The sequence below is a fragment of the Maniola hyperantus genome, chromosome 16 (assembly GCF_902806685.2).
Source record: "Maniola hyperantus chromosome 16, iAphHyp1.2, whole genome shotgun sequence".
In the NCBI taxonomy this organism is placed as follows: Eukaryota; Metazoa; Arthropoda; class Insecta; order Lepidoptera; family Nymphalidae; genus Maniola; species Maniola hyperantus.
In genome coordinates this window covers 11621924-11640797 of record NC_048551.1, presented here as the reverse complement: position 1 = coordinate 11640797, position 18874 = coordinate 11621924, and the positions used below count along the sequence as shown (strand labels likewise).

The 18874-nt window shown below is 41.3% G+C and overlaps 1 protein-coding gene across 1 annotated transcript; it reads right to left on the bottom strand.

Moving 5' to 3' along the window:
* Nucleotides 1-18495, bottom strand: LOC117989644 (uncharacterized). The gene is made up of 6 exons (XM_034977037.2): nucleotides 18340-18495; nucleotides 9908-10065; nucleotides 7355-7571; nucleotides 2615-2742; nucleotides 1728-1908; nucleotides 1-740 (listed from the first exon to the last, which is right to left on the bottom strand). The coding sequence occupies exons 1-6, from the start codon at nucleotides 18386-18388 to the stop codon at nucleotides 691-693; spliced, it is 783 nt and encodes a 260-aa protein (XP_034832928.1). The 5' UTR covers nucleotides 18389-18495; the 3' UTR covers nucleotides 1-690.
* Nucleotides 18496-18874: the final 379 nt, after the last annotated feature.

Genomic DNA, 18874 nt, shown 5'->3' with positions numbered 1-18874 from the left:
ACAATACAGCCATTATCAAAGTCTTGGTTTTCATTTGCAACGTCAAACTTGAATCCTTATGTATCCAAGTAGATTAAGAACCAGAACTTACATTACGCGGCAGAAAATAATGTACATCGACCTTTAGAAAGAGGTAGCGGATTTGTAGAGCATTGTCGCTGTCGTTGAGACCGACAAAACGTCACATAGGTATAAGTGACAGAGACGACTCTCTACAAAGCTGAAATGTCATTCTAAAGGCCGATGTACATTATTTTCTGCCGCGTACTCTAGGTACTGTTACTTTTACTGTCCGCGAAAATCGCCAAGAGCAAGTACCGAACGGGCGCCCTTCCGCGATTCAGCCCATAACCGAGAGGTTGGTGGGGCGGGGCTATGGGAGGTGGAGGGTTGTTCCCGTAAATATTGCTACCGGTCAGAGAGACTTAATATTATTTCTATTAATTTTAAAACTGTAAACTTCTTTTAAGTCATAAACTTTGCGGATCGAGCTGATTTGTCTGATGGATTGCTTCAGGTTAAAATTCGGTTAAGGTGGATCCATGGTGGAACATGATGTTATAGGTATTATTATCATAAGTCAACAACGATATTCTATTGCAGCGCAGTCATTATCAAAGTCCTGGTTTTCATTTAAGTAAACGTCCAACTTGAATCCTTATTCCTTGTGTAGTTAGGTGGGTAGATAGATCATCTCAGTAGGTTAAGAACCAAAGCTAGGGCTGTTATCCTTGCTGCTCCTGTAAAGGTTGACACAATTCAGAGAGAATTTCTATTATTTCTATTAAGTTTAAAACTGTATAGTAGTTTTAAACTTTGCTGATGAAGCTGATTTTCTTTATTCTTTATTTAAAAAAAAAAGAATATTAGCCTTTTTTAAATGACTAATATTCCCCTTTCCTCTCCAATTAAGCGTCAAGCTTGTGCTAGGAGTAGGTACGACAATAGTGCAACGGGCGGGGTTTGAACCGTCGACCTTTCGGTTTTCAGTCCACTCCTATACCGGTTGAGCTATTGAGGCTCTTAATTGTCTGATGCATGAGGATCTCTTGAGATTGAAATTCGGTTAAGGTGGATCCACACCTGCGCACGCGCACGAATCGTGCACAAAGCGCATCGAATACCTATGGACCGTCCCGTCCTAGACGCGTCACTGTCTGCGTAGCGGCGTGTTGCGAACGCGTACCTATGTCATGTTTGTACTCCCAACACTCACGAACATTTGCACGCCGCCCGTGGCTTGAACAACATGCACGTGTGCACTGGCCTTTAGGAGGGCATTCGTGGCTCTAAAAGCTGAACTAAACTGACAGGTCAACGATATTTCGACCCAGCTACATGGATTCTGGTCACGACGCATACTCATTATTTTACTTTGTGTTAGATTTGTTATTAAGTATTATTACTTTATATTTCTTCTTCTTTCGTTTTGTCTCCCTTTTACAGGGGTAAATAGTCTGTCACACGGGCCTAAGCCAAGTGTGGCCGTTTTTTTTGTTATGATGATGTTGGTGAAGTTAGAAACTTTCGCGTTATGCGACAGGTGTTGAGGATAACTGTTTTCTGAATAAGTGCAAGCGTAGCGACAAATAATAAAAAACAAAAAAGACAGTGCTATCCTAACAAAAAAAGACAGTGCTATCCTTTTCCGCAGGGATCATTATGAAAGGGATATCAATGAACCTGCTCTCATTTTAATTTACTTTCGTTATTATTTATTATCTTACCGATCAATCTATTAGCAGAATTGTACTCAGCAGGTCTTCCTCTAATAATTTCATTGTTAGAAGTCACTTCGGGACTACACAGCACCTTGGAATCATCGTTTCTCGTGTAAGAAAGGTAAGACCAGACGTTCCATAACTTTGACGTTGGATTCCACATGCGACCGGAGAAGTCAGCCTGGACCTGAAATTTAGGTTCGTCGTTACTTTTTCGCTCTGCCATATTCCTTTGGTAATTGAGGGATCTACAGAGAGACGGCAGACGACAAAATCGCAGTCGGGATGCAGATTTATTGCAGTTGACACATCTACATCGCATCTACTGACTGACTGCGCAATTATTCGTGTGCATGCCCGTACTTAGGTATTAGAACTGCATGCGGACTGCGCAGTCGGTCGGGAATTGCGATGCAGTTGTGTCAACTGTAAAAAACTCAATCTCAACTGCATATTTGTCGCCTTGAAGTCCAAGTGCAGTCTGTCTGTATCAGGTCATACACTGGCAGTTGTGACTGAAGGATTAAAGAGCGCTTGATGCTACGAACTACTTAGCTTTCATTGTTTTCATTGCCAACGTCTGCTCGAACCATCTGTGGATTTCTATTTTCTAGTAAATATTTAGGGTTCCGTACCTCGAAAGGAAATATGGAACCCTTATAGGATCACTTTGTTGTCTGTCTGTATGTCTGTCATGTCTGTCAAGAAAACCTATTGGGCACTCCCCGTTGACCGAGAATCATGAAATTTGGTAGATAGGTAGAGCTAGGTCCTTTAGCACAAGTAGGTAAAGGAAAAAATCCGAAAGCCATGAATTTCAGCGGCGACGACTCGCATTCGGAATTCGTATGCGAGTCCGACTCGCACTTGACCGGTTTTTAATAGATACCTACTTTGTCATCACCGACACTCCACAGCAGATTCGGCGCCGGCAGTCCAGTGGAAGAACAGTTCAGCATCACGCGATTTGGAGACGAGTCCTCGTGCTTGTTGCTTATTAGAATCGCATCAGATGGTGGAACTAGAACATTTCAAACAGATTCTTTAGTAAGTAATAGAGCCAAGTTTTACCTAGATGCCTAATCATCCTAATCCTAATCCTACTTATATTATCATGTGCGGTCATGTATTTTATTTTATTAGCTAGTGCGTGTGCGTGATTGTATGCGTGCCTACCGAGTTGTTAAAATGACGAATCTTTGTTCCTGTAAAGTAATCATAAACGAATTATTAGCCTACATACAGTGTAAACGGAGCCTTATGGATGAAGTTGCCCTTATACAAGTTTGTCTATCGGGTTTCAAGGAATCCGATATCGAAAGTGCAAAGTTAGTTCTTTTTGAGGCTACTAAACAGAGGATTACCAGGAAAAGAGAGGGGGAACAAAAGAAGACGCTGAAGGAGATCGTGAGAATCCTTAAGGAAACAGATCCTGACGATCTGCCCATCTTTGTTGCGAAGGAGTTGCACCGACTTCCTCCTGTGACATTTGATCACGTCGATGCCACAGCTTTACTAAAGGATCTGTTGATTTTGAAACAAGACGTGAACACTATTAAGACAAACTACGTGACTTCATCTCATTTGGACGAGCTGAAAACCCAATTTCAGTCGAAAAGTCTGAACGAAAACCCGAAGTTGAGGGTGGATAGAAAATTATCTGCGCGACCGCAGCCGGTGACTTCGAAACCGGTCGGAGCTGCAACGCCCGTTGCCCCCGCCCCTCCGTCAAACCGCGACGCCGCGCCGCCGCCGTCGCCGTCGCAACATAACACTTTTGAGCCTGCGCGGGCTCGTGAAGGCCGAGTCCGCCAAAACTCCTCATCCCCCACCTCCGCTACCCTACACAAGGGAGGTAAACAAAAGGAAAAAAGGCAAGTGACGCTTATTACTAGTAGCCCTAACTCCGAAAGTCTTACGAGTTTTTTTGACCCGGAAGGCGGTTTTGAGACCGTTATTAATAAGAAAAGACGCAGGAAAAATAAACCTAAGAATAAGAAACCTACTCAATCACAGGGATCTATAAAAAGAATTGGGACAGCTGTTTTAGCATCGATAAATATTAAGGTGGCGCCGCGACTGTCATACATCTACGCGCCCAGGTTCGATTCCCAAACCACCGACAGTAATATCACTGATTTCTTACTAGAAAATAACATTGAGCCTGTAAGGGTTGAAAAGTTAATTCAATTCAAAAAGTCTTACTTCTCATCGTTTAAAATCACAGTAAATAAGACGGAAGAAAATACCCTATTGTCAGCCGATCTCTGGCCAGTAGGTATAGAATTCAGGCTATTCCAATTTAGACCTAAACGCTATTACCGCTCGATCGTATTTTCCGCTGATCAGCCCTCTACACTGATAGGCGTCGAGAGTACAGTAGTAAACAAAAATGACTAGTGTAAAAATGATTTCATTTAACTGCCGATCGGTCAAGCGTTCCTGCCAGCATATCCGAGATCTATGTAGTGACTATCAGGTTATCGCGATTCAGGAGCATTGGCTCCTACCTGATGACCTTGACTTCCTGAATACTATCGATGACAAGTTTGGAGCCTACGGTGTGTCCGCGGTCGATGCGACGAGTGGTGTACTCAAGGGTCGACCCTACGGAGGCGTCGCCATACTATGGAGAAAGGATATGTTCCCTACTGTCAACCCTATCGACTGTGGTAACCCACGTGTGGCAGCAGTCCGCCTAGAACTCGCGCGCCGCAGTATCATAGTGGTGTCAGTGTACATGCCCACGGAGGGCGCGGATAACCTACCGATGTTTACCGAATGCTTAGGAGTCATTAGTGCAGTGATCGCGTCACATGATGACGTTGAAAGTGTCATTTGTCTCGGTGATTTTAATGGTGATGTGTCACATAAAAATAGCTTATTTGGTCGTGAATTAGTTGCATATTGCGACGAGGAGGACTGGACTTGTGCGGATGTATGTACGCTGGGCGTTACGTCAGGTACATACACGTACCTCAGCGACGCGCATGGCACGACTAGCTGGATCGACCATGTCGTAGTCACGGGCGCTGCCCTGCGCGCGCTCAGGGGCGTGCGTGTACTCAATAACGTATATTGGTCGGATCACTTTCCTTTAGCTGTTGACTTCGATTTTGACGTAATTGTACCAAAAAGTATTGTAACGAATAAAATACATGTTAATAAAATTCAGTGGGGATATAGAACCTCTGACCAACAGTGTGAATATACCGAATTATGTAGTCAATATTTAGATAACTATAATTATGAAAACTTGCCGTGCTGTGGTACTTCTTGTAACATGCGCGGTCACCACCAGTATATAGATTCATTATATGCCAGCATGATTGAATGTATGTCTAGGGCTGCCACTGACACCTACACAGGAGGAACAAAGACTAGGAAAAAGACAGTGGTGGGCTGGAATCGACATGTGAGGGATTCCCATGCCAGGGCCAGACAGTCATTTCTGATATGGAACTGGCATGGGCGTCCCTCTCATGGAGATATATACGAGGAAATGACTAATTCTAGAAAAACCTTTAAACAAAAATTAAAATGGTGTCAATGTAACCAGGAAAAAATTAAAATGGACATAATCGCAACCTATAGACGAAATAATGACTTTGGAAAATTTTGGAAGGAAACGAATAAATTACAGCCTAAATGCAGTACTCCTGTGTCGGTGGGTGGTTTACACAACCATAAAGATATAGCAAACTTATTTGTAAATAAATTCCGTGTAGACTGCCCGCTAGTCGGCACATGCCCTAGCACTGAGTCAGAGTCACACTCCGGTGGAGGCGCGGGCGCGGGAGACTCGCGCGCGCTGCACGTGTCAGCTGACGAGGTGGCGCGGTGCGTGCGCGACATGCGGCGCGGCAAGTCCCCGGGCCACGACCACCTCAGTGTGGAGCATGTGCTATACGGTGGCCCTAGGCTCTTCGAGATTATGGCTACATTATACAATTCATGTATTGATCATAGCTATCTCCCTGTAGATATGACAAAGACGAATGTTATACCGATCGTTAAAAACAAAGCTGGTGACGTCTCGGACCCTAAAAACTACCGACCTATTTCTCTCGCGACAATATTTTCAAAAATACTTGAGAGATTGTTAATATCTCACCTAAATTGCAATATCGAATTACACTGCGGTCAGTTTGGCTTTCGTAGCGGTTTGTCAACAGATTTGGCTATTTTTGCCTTAAAAAGCACTGTAAACTATTACCTCGCCCGGGAAACATCCGTATATGGATGTTTCCTGGATCTGAGCAAGGCATTTGACACTATTAGTTACAATATTCTATGGACAAAATTACGAGCTACTAAAGTTCCTAGTAGAATAGTGGATTTGCTACAGTTTTGGTATACACATCAAATTAATCAAGTAAAATGGCAAAATGACTTCTCAGATACCTATCGCTTGAATTGCGGCGTTAGGCAGGGTGGTATGACGTCACCAATACTGTTTAACCTCTATGTAAATGAACTGATCGGGGAACTGAGCGGGGCTAGGGTTGGCTGCCAGATTGGAGGCGTTAGCGTCAACAATCTGAGCTACGCCGACGACATGGCCCTGCTCAGTCCCTCGGTCTGCGGCCTGCGTAGCCTTATTGAAATCTGTGAAAAATATGCGGAAAAACATGGTTTATTGTATAATGTTACAAAAACTAAAGTTATGATATTCAAATACAAAAAAGGCCCAGAAAATGTTCTGCCCATAAGACTATGTGGCTCCGAACTGCAATATGTTACTAAATTCAAATATCTAGGACATGTATTAAGCGACACGATGAAAGACAATGAGGACCTAGAGAGACAGAGACGGTCTCTGGCGGCAAAAAGCAACATGCTGGCTAGGCGGTTCACCCGCTGTTCCCGACAAGTAAAGGTCACCCTGTTCAAAGCCTACTGCCAGGCGCTCTACACCTCTCAGCTCTGGTACGACTATACTAAAGCCACTTTTGACGCTCTCAGAGTGCAGTACAACAACGCGTTTCGAGCTCTGCTAGGGCTGCCGTGGAGGTGCAGCGCGTCGGGTATGTTTGCGATGCACAGGGTTGACGACTTTTATGCGGTAATGCGTAGGTCGAGGGCAGGATTCATGTCAAGACTGCATACTACTAATAATCTAATAATAATAGAAATGGTAAATATTGTTTATACATATTGTAATTTTTAAATTTTTATATGGGTCCCCCCAGACCTGAAATAAAATATTTTTATTTTATTTTATTTATTTATTATAAACTAGCTGCCCCGGCGAACTTCAGACCACCTAACAGTCGATTCTTTTTCAGGATTTTTTTAAATTTTTCTCTCCGTAAGAACCATCCCCGTACTTCAAGGAATATTATGAAAAAAGAATTAGCGAAATCGGTTCAGCTGTTCTCGAGATTTACGATCAGCAACACATTCAGCGATTCATTTTTATACCTAGATGTGAAAGTGTAGATGGTTGGATGTTTGGATATTTGTTACTCAATCACGCAAAAACGGCTGAACGCATTTGAATGAAATTTGGAACGGAGATAGATTATACCGTGGATTAACACATAAGCTACTTTTTATTCTGGAAAATCAAAGAGCACTCGCGGGATTTTGAAAAATGTAAATCCACGCGGACGAAGTATTTAGGTACGTACCAAGAACTCTAATCACATAATCCTTCTTCCCAATCCTAAACATCGGTCTCTCGCCAGACACTTCGCATGTATAGTTGTAGTTGCCCGCAGGCGGTTGGTAGGGCTCCAGTAGCAGCACACACCGACCCTCCTGCCCTCTGTAGGTGCTTTTGGTGCAGTTCACAGTCATCACCCTGTCGGTTCCGTGGAAAACGTCCGTGCGACCATGGCCGTGTTTCTGTAACAAGGGACCTAGGTTAGGTTGATCAGTTTTTTTTGCAAGATAGGTTTGCGCTTGACGACAATCATGCTTCCAGTCAAGTGCGAGTTGAACTTACTTAGATCTAGTTAACAAGTACATAATAGAAAGGAAGCGGACGGTGTACCGGCAACACACTAGGATGGGGAAGATTAGACCCACTCTTAGATTAGTTCCACTTCACTGATGACTCAAATAAGCTCAATAAGTTCATTTACCTACCTATCGCAGCTCGCGTATGGCGCTTAGACTAGGGTGAAGTATACCTACTTACCTACTAAAGCTTAGGTTTGAGGAGTACCTATAGTAGGTACGCGACGGGTCGAGACTCGATAGGGCAATCGACGAGTGAACGCCTCGCAAAGTCCCCGCGCTAACCCGGTTCGGGATAGCCCAACTGACGTGCGGGTGTGTGAGGCGTCCCCCCGCCTCATACCCCGATTGCTATCTCAACCTATCGCGCACTATACCTAAGTGCCCGTTGAAACACTCAATTTATACAGAAACAGAAATGCAATGTATTTTTAAATTACCTTCCTACTTAGATTATGTTAACAAGTACATAATAGAAAGGAAGCGGACGGTGTACCAGCAACACACTAGGATGGGGAAGATTAGACCCACTCAGTTCCACTTCACTGATGACTCAAATAAGTCAAGTTCATTTACCTATCGTAGCTCGCGTATGGCGCTTAGACTAGGGTGAAGTATGCCTACTTACTAAAGCCACAGAATATATTATTATAATAGTACTACGTACTAAAGCTCAGGTTTGTTGAGTAGGTCTCAAACAATTAGGTACCTTACAATACAATATTATAGCCTACGAGTACCTAGTTAGGTCGACGCTGACAGCACAATAGCTTAGTAGGTCCAGTGAAACTTGTTAAATTGGGCCCTGATTATGTAAGAAACCTCTAGTACCTACCTATTGATAATTACAATAATGTCTCGACACTTACATTTGGGAATTCGATTTCATTGATTTTTATGGTTTCGCTCTTCAAAAGGAAAAAGGAACCTTTATAGGATCACTTTGTTGTCTGTCTGTTTGTTTGTATGTCCGTCGTGTCTGTCAAGAAAACCTATAGGGTACTTCCCGTTGACCTAGAATCAAGAAATTTGTGTAAGTAGGTCTTATAGAACAGGAAAAGGAATAAATTGGAAAACTGTGAATTTGTGGTTACCTGCATCACAAAAAAAAATGAACACAATATCATGAATTAATAATAAGTATTTTCAAAGTAAGATAACTATACAAAATGGGGTATCATATGAAAGGGTTACCTGTACATTCTAAAACAGATTTTTATTTATTTTTAGGCACAGGTAATAGTTGATTGAGGTACCTAGTGATTGAGCGGCGATTAAATCTGTTGGTGCTGGATAAATGGCGATATCCTTGTAAAATATATCATGACAAGTTAAATAAAAGTGAATTAAAATGTTTGACCTGAGTTTATCTGTAATAGAAAGTATAGATTAAAATAAGTGAAACACTAATCGTTCCACAAAGTAATGAAATAAATTCCGCCTCACTCCAGCTAACCTTGCCTATCTCGAACTTAGTGGTTAAACAAAATACATTTGCGGAGGAATTTTTTATTATGAATAGCCGGGGAAGCAATTAATTTTGTCGTTACACCCGACCTTGGTCCCTTTTTATTTAACTAACAGACTGGAAAGCCATTCGAAAAGAAAACCTTTGGTTACACGGATATATTTATGAAGATTATCTTTTGAATTTAGATTACGGCTAAATTCCGAGCCATTTATATGGGGCTTGATATAAAAAGAATTATTTTTGCGAACAAAATCTGATAAAAATTTATTTATACCTACTCGAATATAAAATTGTCCATTCCAATATGACTTCACAAGATCTATCGTGATTCGTTTGATTCAGAACTCAGATGTGACTGGCATCTCCTCCTATTCAATATACTTATTAATTACTCTACCAAGATTACTACCTACTATAAAATTCAACCAAGTTTAGAGACAACAAAAACAAATTCAAATGTAAAGATACACACAATATTACCTACCTACCATTATAGTCAAGTAGGTAGGCTACAGTTTCAGCAGCCTCCTAGGAACTCCGCGTCCAGCCTGCATTCGCCCGTGACGTTCACATCTATAGCCCGTGTTACAAACCTCAGGTCTGTAGATCATGAACTGTTGTCCGTTGTTGTAAAGGCGCACAGACTGCAGCTTGTCGTTGGGCAGGGTCGCCCAGGAACACGTGACCTCCCATCCGTGATACGGAATCCATTTGCCCGTGACGTTCACATCTATAAGCTCGTGTTACAAACCTCAGGTCTGTAGATCATGAACTGTTGTCCGTTGTTGTAAAGACGCACAGACTGCAGCGTGTCGTTGGGCAGGGTCGCCCAGGAACACGTCACCTCCCATCCGTGATACGGAATCCATTCGCTCGTGACGTTCACATCTATTGCTCGGGTTATTGTTGCTGGAATACAAAATACAAACAAGTGCATTATGCACCGAGACCAATGATGTATTGAGTAAGACGACTGATTATAAAAAAATATCTCTTTCAATTTAATGATTTCATTTGAGGCAATAAGCTTATGTGGTCTTTTCCACGCGTGGAAACTACTTATAGCTATAAAAAGATTTTTCCGTCTCTAGTTCCTTTTCTTATCTGGTCTTTTTTACGTCGACCTACTTGGAATTTTATGCGTGCCCAAAGGTCAGAGAATTTATATTGTAGGTACCGTAATTAGGTATAGTAATTAGGTATTCACGGAGCTACGGATCGACTCGATTTTTTTGCATCAATATTGGTAACTAGGTACCTACTTAGTTAAAGAGCCGAAAGGTGACTACTTTTTGTTCCAGAATGACCTAGATTCACGTAAAAGGGTCGTAGAGTACCTATTATGAAAGTCGTTAATTAAACGTAGGCAGTACTTTTTCGCTTGTACAAAGCGCACGCTATTCGCAGCTTCGTGACCCGCCCATAGTCAGGTGTTAGACCGCATTTGCATAATTAATTGTTTAATCCACTTGGCTGACAAAAACGTTATGTAAATAAAGTGTTTTAGCGCCACAAATAACGCTCAGACTAATACAAAAAGATAGACGATGAACGGGGTGCTAGAATAAGAAGCCGATCTAAAGAAGACGCTAAAAATTAGAGAATCACTACATAGAGTTAGCGATGATGGGCTAGTGGTCAGGATTTCGGCTTTCTATTTGGGGAAACGGGACTCGATCGCAGGCACAAACTTTTTGGAGTTGTGTGCGAATTAATTAATTAATATCACTTGTTTTAATGCTGAAGAAACCGGCATACTTGAGAGTTTCCCATAATGTTCTGAAATAGACTAACTTTAGTTCTGCGAATTGGTCGTGAGCATCGCACGTTTCTATACATTACTTACGTTACTTATATGAATTTTCAATGCTGATTCGAGCTCCATCTGTACCTTTCCTGTAGTCTGTGCAACTAAGGTAGTTTATTCCACGCCCGCGAAAACATTTAGCTTTAAAGTGATTGCATTTTGATAAGAGTTTTAGTGCAGGAAATGCGCTTAGTTTCGTTAGGGAAAATTGTATTTAAGGTGCTTAATGAGTTGCGTTTTGAAAGTTTAGTGGTAATTTACCTTTCCAGAGAAACAATGTTACTAATGTGCATAAAAATAAACTCTCATATTTTAATTTGCTTCTAATAATATAAACTGGCAAGTAAACTACTCAGAACCAGAGTAACCGACAAAGCCCTACGGGTTGCGAATAGAATAGAATATACTTTTATTCACCTTTTACAAGTGCTTTTGAATCGTCAAATAATCTACATTTTACGTAGGTACAATTTTACCTGACTTTGTTTTACACGATCGAAGCCGAGGATAAAAGCTAGTTTAGATTAGGTAAATACACAGTACACTAGGAGTGAGTGACCGGGAGTTAATACCCCGTGCGTAGTTAATCGATCTACAGAAATCTGCATAATCAAATACTTGACAATCTACAATAGACTGCCCTTATGAATAAACCGGCTTGGGTTATTCATTAAGGCAGTCCTTTTGCAGACGCATTGTTAATGCAATTAGCAAGTTGCTGTACTAGATAGTTACATTAATTATAGAGCCTCAATAGCTCAACGGGTACAGGAGTGGACTGAAAACCGAAAGGTCGACGGTTCAAACCCCGCCCGTTGCACTATTGTCGTACCTAAGTACTCCTAGCTTGACGCTTAGTTGGAGAGAAAAGGGGAATATTAGTCATTTAAAATGGCTAATATTCTTTTTCTTATAAATAAATTAATTAAGTCTCAATAGCTCATAGGTGTAAAGGTTGAACTGAAAATGTGAGAGGTCTTTGGTGGTAATCTATACTAATAAATAAAATTGAAGTTTTAACTGTATGAACGGGCTAATGCAAATCTTCTGAACGGCTGAACCTATTTCGACGGGACTTTCACAGATAAGTAGAGGATTAACCAAGGAGTAACATAGGCTACTTTTTTAACTGACTTTCAAAAAAGGAGGAGGTTTTCTACCTATAGAAATCTCCGAGATTTCTGAAGTCTGAACCAATTTGCGTGATTTTTTTTAGTCGATAGGGAAATTTGCGACATGGTCCCAAAATTGGATTCCAATGCCTCAATCTGATGCTGCAGGGAACCTAACCACCAAATCTGATGGGACAACAGATGGATGGTGCAACAGATAAACGTGATTTTTTCATGGATATAGTTAAAGACCTGGAGAGTGAGATAAGCTACTTTTGTTCCGGAAAATCAAAGAGGGCACACGGGATTTTAACAATCTAAATCTACGCGGACAAAGTCGCAGGCATCAGCTAGTCTTTTTATATGACGTGCTTTTTTTGAAATTTTATTTTAATCGCTTACGAATTGCCCTAACCATTAGAGGCGATTCTTAGAATAATGCCTGCACATAATAGTTGTCTATGTTCACAGTCATAACTGACTATTATGTTCAGTTTCGGACATTCCGAAACGAGCAGTTAATATGCTCAATTGAAGCGTCGTGCGCGCCTTAATACTTTAATGTAGCACTCGGGTCGTCTTGTTTGTCTTGTTGTGATACTCAGAGGCACATAGCCTTTGATGCGTGGATAATAACTGGCATGCATCTACTAATTCCGATCCATGGATGTAATATGGATCCGAGACATGGTCGCTAACTATGGGCCTCATAAGAAAGCTCAGAGTCATTCAGCGGGCGATGGAGAGAGCTATGCTTGGAGTTTCTTTACGTGATCAAATCAGAAATGAGGAGATCCGTAGGAGAACTAGAGTAACCGACATAGCTCAACGGGTTGGGAAGCTGAAGTGGCAATGGGCAGGGCACATAGTGCGTACAACCGATAGACGTTGGGGTCCCAAGGTGCTAGAATGGCGACCTCGCACCGGAAGACGCAGCGTTCGAAGACCCCCCACTAGGTGGACGAACGACATCAGACGAGTCGCAGGGAGCCGCTGGATCCAGGCAGCGCAAGACCGTGGCGTGTGGAAGTCCCTACAAGAGACCTATGTCCAGCAGTGGACGTCTATTGGTTGATGATGATGATGATGATGATGATGATCTACTAATTCATTGTTTTAATACGAGTACTATAGTCCATAGTCCACCACGCTAGCCAAGGACAGATTGGCAGACTTCACATAACCTTTGAGAACATCATGTATTAAGTTTCAGCTACGCTGGTTTCAGCATGCATGTTAAAGCAAGTGATATTTTAAATTACTTAAAATTCATATGTACTTACTAACTCCAAAAAGTTTAAGATACCGGGTGCGTGCCCGGGATCGAACCCGCAACCTCCCGAAGAGGAGGCTGACGACTTAACCACTAGGCTGTCACCGTTCTATACCTATAAACGCTAATACGAGTCTAACCTAGCAAAGTTTACAGTAAACCATAACAACAGCGAGTATTACATAGTCCATGAGCAACGGCATCAAAAATGCAGGTACAACCTGTCGGAAATATCTGAGCACCTTGCTGGAATGCGCTTCCTCGCAGTTTCGCCTATCCAGTACCACTACGAACGCAAGCGCATTGCATGACGTTATTAAGCCAGTTTCGCAGATATTTCCGACAGGTTGTAGATAGGTACCTACTACCTACCATAGGGATAATTACTACGCATAGTAGGGATAATTGGTACTACTATGCGTAGTAATAAGGATGTAGGTAAATTCATTCCGGAACGCGGTTACATAATACATTAGCCGTTTAATTATGTATATTACCTACTTGATTGGACGCATTTCAATGAAGCACTCGGCAAATGTAGTTAATTCACCATTCCGTATGACGAGAACCTCGTGAGAGCTGAGACGGAGAAAAAGCGCAAGTATCTCGATCTGGCTCACGAGGTTTCCGACATGTGGCATGTGGAGTCCACTGAAATCATCCCAATCGTCATATCTGCGAATGGGTTGTACCCAGTCAGCCTCGCTCAACATCTGAGGCGACTGGGGTTCCGTGGCAGTTCGCTCGCAGCCAGGATGCAAAAAGCGGTCTTGCTGGACTCGGCTAGGATAGTCCGCCGATTTCTTCACCTGTAGCCCTGACCTCCGGCCGTTTGGTCTCCCCTGCCGGGGTGTAATCCTCCGCCCGGTACAAATATGTATGTATGTAATGTTTATGTAGGTTTATTTATTTTTATGTATGTAAGTATATTATAAACTTTTTTGGCTTTTATATGTATCTATTTTGTACACGGGCGTGAGAGCAAATAATATATAATAATAATAATAATAATAATAAAATAAAAAAATATTTGAGAAAAAATATTTACAGGTTACAACAAATTCAGCAGGGCGATTGTCTAAAACCTGCATCACTCATTATTACAATCTCAATTGTTCTGATTGGCTGAATTTGTGCGATTCTTGTTGCAACAATGCATTGTGGCCAATAGTGAGCGAGCATTATCCAATCAGAGATGATTGCGATCGTGACATTGTAGCTGTCAAACAACCGCGGTAGGGCCACTGGTATAATCATAAACTCGAAGCTTGACTTTTTCCGTATACCGAAGCCGTCAACATTAGGTATCTACACGTAACACATTTATCTAATTAAAAGCTAAATAACAATTACTTATAAACTAACAACATTGAACCAAATGTAGGATATTTTAAGTTAGGTAGTAAAGGGCCCAGTAGGTACTCTTAGTATAAGATTTTATGTCTCACTAACGTTGCTAGAATTCGGGATTCGCCTTGAATTGAAGTCGAAAATTCAATGCCACTGATTTTAATTTCGCAACGTTTCCGCTTGGAGTGTTGGTTGTAGATGTGTAGACAAACTTGGGCTTTAAAACAAGGCAGTCAAGATCCAGTTTACTATAACGCGGAAGGTTTTCGACACTCGAATACTATCAACGTTGGTGAGACGTAAAATCTTATACTAAGCGTACTGAGATGCTTCACGAAAAATCGTTTTTGGTAAGTTTTGACCCGTATAAAATTTTTAGTAGCACTCGGATCGACGGGGACTTTTGACATTTTATTGACAAAATGCGATCAAAGTTCATACGAAAATCCCGCTTTGCGGGATTTTTTTTTCGTCGTTGTTTTTGTCGAGTTTGAGATTTCCGTTTGTTTAATTTCCCTGGACTATTCCACCCTCTACTACCTGCTAACTATTCTGAAGTTACTAAACTGAAAGTTAAGAAACTAACAACTGCTGAGTTTGTTGCTGGTTCTTTGCGGTAAGAAGAATAAAAAATATTGAATTATTCAAAACTAGCTGATGCCCGCGACTTCGTACGCGTGGATTTAGTTTTTATAAATCCCGTAGGAATTGCCTAGCTTATGTCCTTCCCCGGGATGCAAGCTATCTCTGTACCAAATTTCATCAAAATCGGTTAAACGGTTGAACCGTGAAAAGCTAGCAGACAGACAGACAGACACACTTTCGCATTTATAATATTAGTATGGAAGTATGGATTTATTGAAAAGAATACGAATGAACAAAATAAATGAAGTTCCTTGTCTGAGATAAATATTTTATTAGGTACCTAAGTAGATACCTGTACCAAAGATTAACAAAAGATTTGTTTTCGCCGGATTATGAGATTATCTTGACTCCAAGATTAAGGAAGTCGGATTTGACTGAAAACCTGGCATTTTCTTAATAACTCACTGAGGTAAAGACGTAGACTCCGACAAACTTTTAGTTAACTATTTAATGTGGCTCGCGTTTGATAATAACCACAAAGCACTTTTTCTAAAAAGCGTTGGGGTCCCAAGGTGCTGGAATGGCGACCTCGCAACAGAAGACGCAGTGGTGGAAGACCCCCACTAGGTGGACGGACGACATCAGAAGAGTCGCAGGGAGCCGCTGGATTCAGGCGGCGCAAGACCGTGGCGTGTGGAAGGTACGTTGGAAGGATAGGTTGATGATGATGATGATGATGACTTTTCTGAAATCTATAATCATGATCAACCCATTGCCAGCTCACTACAGAGCACGGGTCTCTTCTCAGTATGAGAAGGGTTTAGGACATAGTCTGCCACTCAGACCCAGGATTGGCAGACTTTACACACCTTTGAAAACATTACGGATCACTCTCATAGAATTTACCACTGGTATGGAATGGCATTCCTACCGAGAAGAACCAACAAGAAACTCGACGGTTGCTCTTTTCAAATGTTCAACTTACAATAATAATATTATGCCCACAGATAACGGAATATGTCCGTGATTATGCCCAAGATAACGGAATATTATGCCATTAGTTCCCGGCTTCGCACAATGATTAAGGGTGAGTTTCCATTGATCTCCGTTTCAGTCTAAAACTCGAAACGTACCCTAATAATTTGATGACAGCTACGCTTAATTATGTATTAAAGCTGGTTAGATGCATTTCAATTAAGCATTTAGTGAATGAGGTTGAAGCGTTGGTCGTTACGCTCAAATTATGCATCATAATGCCAGGGATTTCTAGATTTATCACAATTAACTCCGGGAAACTGGGATATTTAACACGGGTTTCATTGAAGTCAATATACAATGCATCTAGCTTTTTTTCTCGTATTGCGTTGTCACTTAATTACTACCCAAATATTATAATTAATGCGAAAGTGTTTGTTTGTTTGTTTATTGGTTTGTTGATTTGTCCTTCAATCACGTAGCAACGGAGCAACTGATCGACATGATTTTGTATAAAATAAAAACATTTTTTATTCAATAAAACTTTTACAAGTATTTTTGATTCGTTAGTCTACATATACTATAATATGGTCCTGAAGGCTTGATGGAGTGACATAGGCTGCTTTTTGTCCTGGAAAAACAAAAAGTTCCCACGGCATTTTAGGAAACCTAAATCCACGTTCGTGAAGATGTATAGCATTAATGTATAGTACAGAATTACAGATATACCTATACTACGAAAGTGTGTCTGTATGTCTGTTACCTTTCCGCTGAGCCGTTTTAGACGAAATTTTGTATTAGATAGCTTGCATCCCGAAAATGGAGATAGGTTTATTTTTCACTTCGGAAAATAAAAGAGTTACGTACCCACGAGATTTAAAAAAAAAAACTAAGCGAACGAAGTCGTGGACATCAGTTAGTTGTAGATATTATATGAAACGACTCTACTTAGCATTATTACTCCAATAATAAGCTGAAGTATATAATTGCTATTCCTATGGGGATCTCGAAGATTAAATGGGTACTTTATTAAGCAAAATGTCATTTTACGGCCGCCATCAAACGAGGAGTCGCGGGTCCCTTTATGGAAACTCCTCTAGCTTAGTAATTGCTGCCAATTGAGCATAATTAAAGAGACATCTGCAATGGAGGCGGGAGATGTGAAAAATTTAATATGCAAGATGGGAACCGGGGTCTATGACGGTTTGCGGTTTCAACTACCTTTTCCCTACCTATATCTGTACCATCTAGGGTTGCCATCTGTAAAATCAATAATCTCAGACAAAGAGCTCAAATAATTCCGGATTTTCGGTAAACGCACGAAAAGTTAGAGGTGCGTGCTCCCGAGATCGAACCCCCGATCTGCTGATTAGGAAGCCGACGTCTTAAGCACTAAGCTATCACCACTCTTTATCACCGCATTATTATTCCAAAAAAACATCTAAGTATTATTCAAATATAGGTAAATAAACCGCGTGGTTTTGAATTTGAAAAAAAAAGATTTTTTGAGGGTGTTCGTGGATTTGATTTCCCGGGATGGAAAGTAAGTAGCTTGTCACTTTTCCAGGTCTTTAACTATACCCAAACAAAAAATCATAACGATCCGTTGCTCCGTTGCGATGTTATTGAAGGACAAACCAATAAATCAATAAAAATCACTTTCGCATTTTTTCATGATATGGGTAGTGAGGGGTAGTGATAGTAAGTATAATATTATTGTAGGATCAGTGGCGTGCACAGGGTTTGAAGCCAAGGTAGGCATTAGTTAGGTAGGAACCTGTTTACTAGCAGGTCATAATGAAAAATATGCATTGAGCTTACAACTGGGGTAAGCAGTGCATTTATGCCTCTATGACCTGCACGCTACTGTGTAGGATATATAGTCCGCGACAGGTTTAGATGGCAATCGGGGTATGAGACGGGGGACGCCCCGCTCACCCGCACGTCACCCGCGCTTGCCAGCACCGAGTTGTCGCAGGGGGCTATGCGGGTGTGCGGGCCGTTCCCTCCCCGATTGCCATTTCAACTTGTCGCGCACTATTTAGTAGGTAGTAGAAATTAGTAGTAAAATGTTTAATTACCTAATAGCGTCAGCGTAACGGTCACTGTAAAGTACATCCCAGAGGCCATCACAGTCTTTAATTGAACCGAATTGTACAATAAACAGAACAATTAACTATATTATACAACGCGTCCACTGTTTAAAGCAGTTTTGACTAAACTGTCTCTATTGTAAAAGCGGCGCGCGCGCACACAATAAATTAAACTTCATACGACCAATGTATGTGCGACGCATGCAAGCGTACATGCGCTCGGAGCTACATTAAAGAGAGGTATGCAACAAAGAAAGGTTTGTTAGAATTTTGGGGATAATTATTATTCTTATCGCTTGCCAGTATACAACGTCATGAAACAACAGTGTAGCCATGTCAATACACCTTATTGAACATGTCGTTATACCTTTGTCAATATACGTTTCATGACAAGACGTATATTGACAAAAGTAATTATTATTGTCCGGAAGTGGATGTCATGAAAACTACAGTGTAGGCACGTCAATATACCTTATTAAATATGTCATTATATTTTTGTCAATATACGTTGCATGAATTATTA

What these genes read in the sequence shown, in the direction of transcription:
- LOC117989644 (XM_034977037.2), bottom strand. Translation starts at nt 18,388, where the DNA reads ATGGCCTCTGGGATGTACTTTACAGTGACCGTTACGCTGACGCTATTA. An exon ending in TTATGTGATTAGAGTTCTTG is followed by an intron (nt 2,743 to 7,354) that starts GTACGTACCTAA and finishes GAAATGTTCTAG; the next exon opens with TTCCACCATCTGATGCGATT. An exon ending in TTCTGCTAATAGATTGATCG is followed by an intron (nt 741 to 1,727) that starts GTAAGATAATAA and finishes CAACCTTTACAG; the next exon opens with GAGCAGCAAGGATAACAGCC.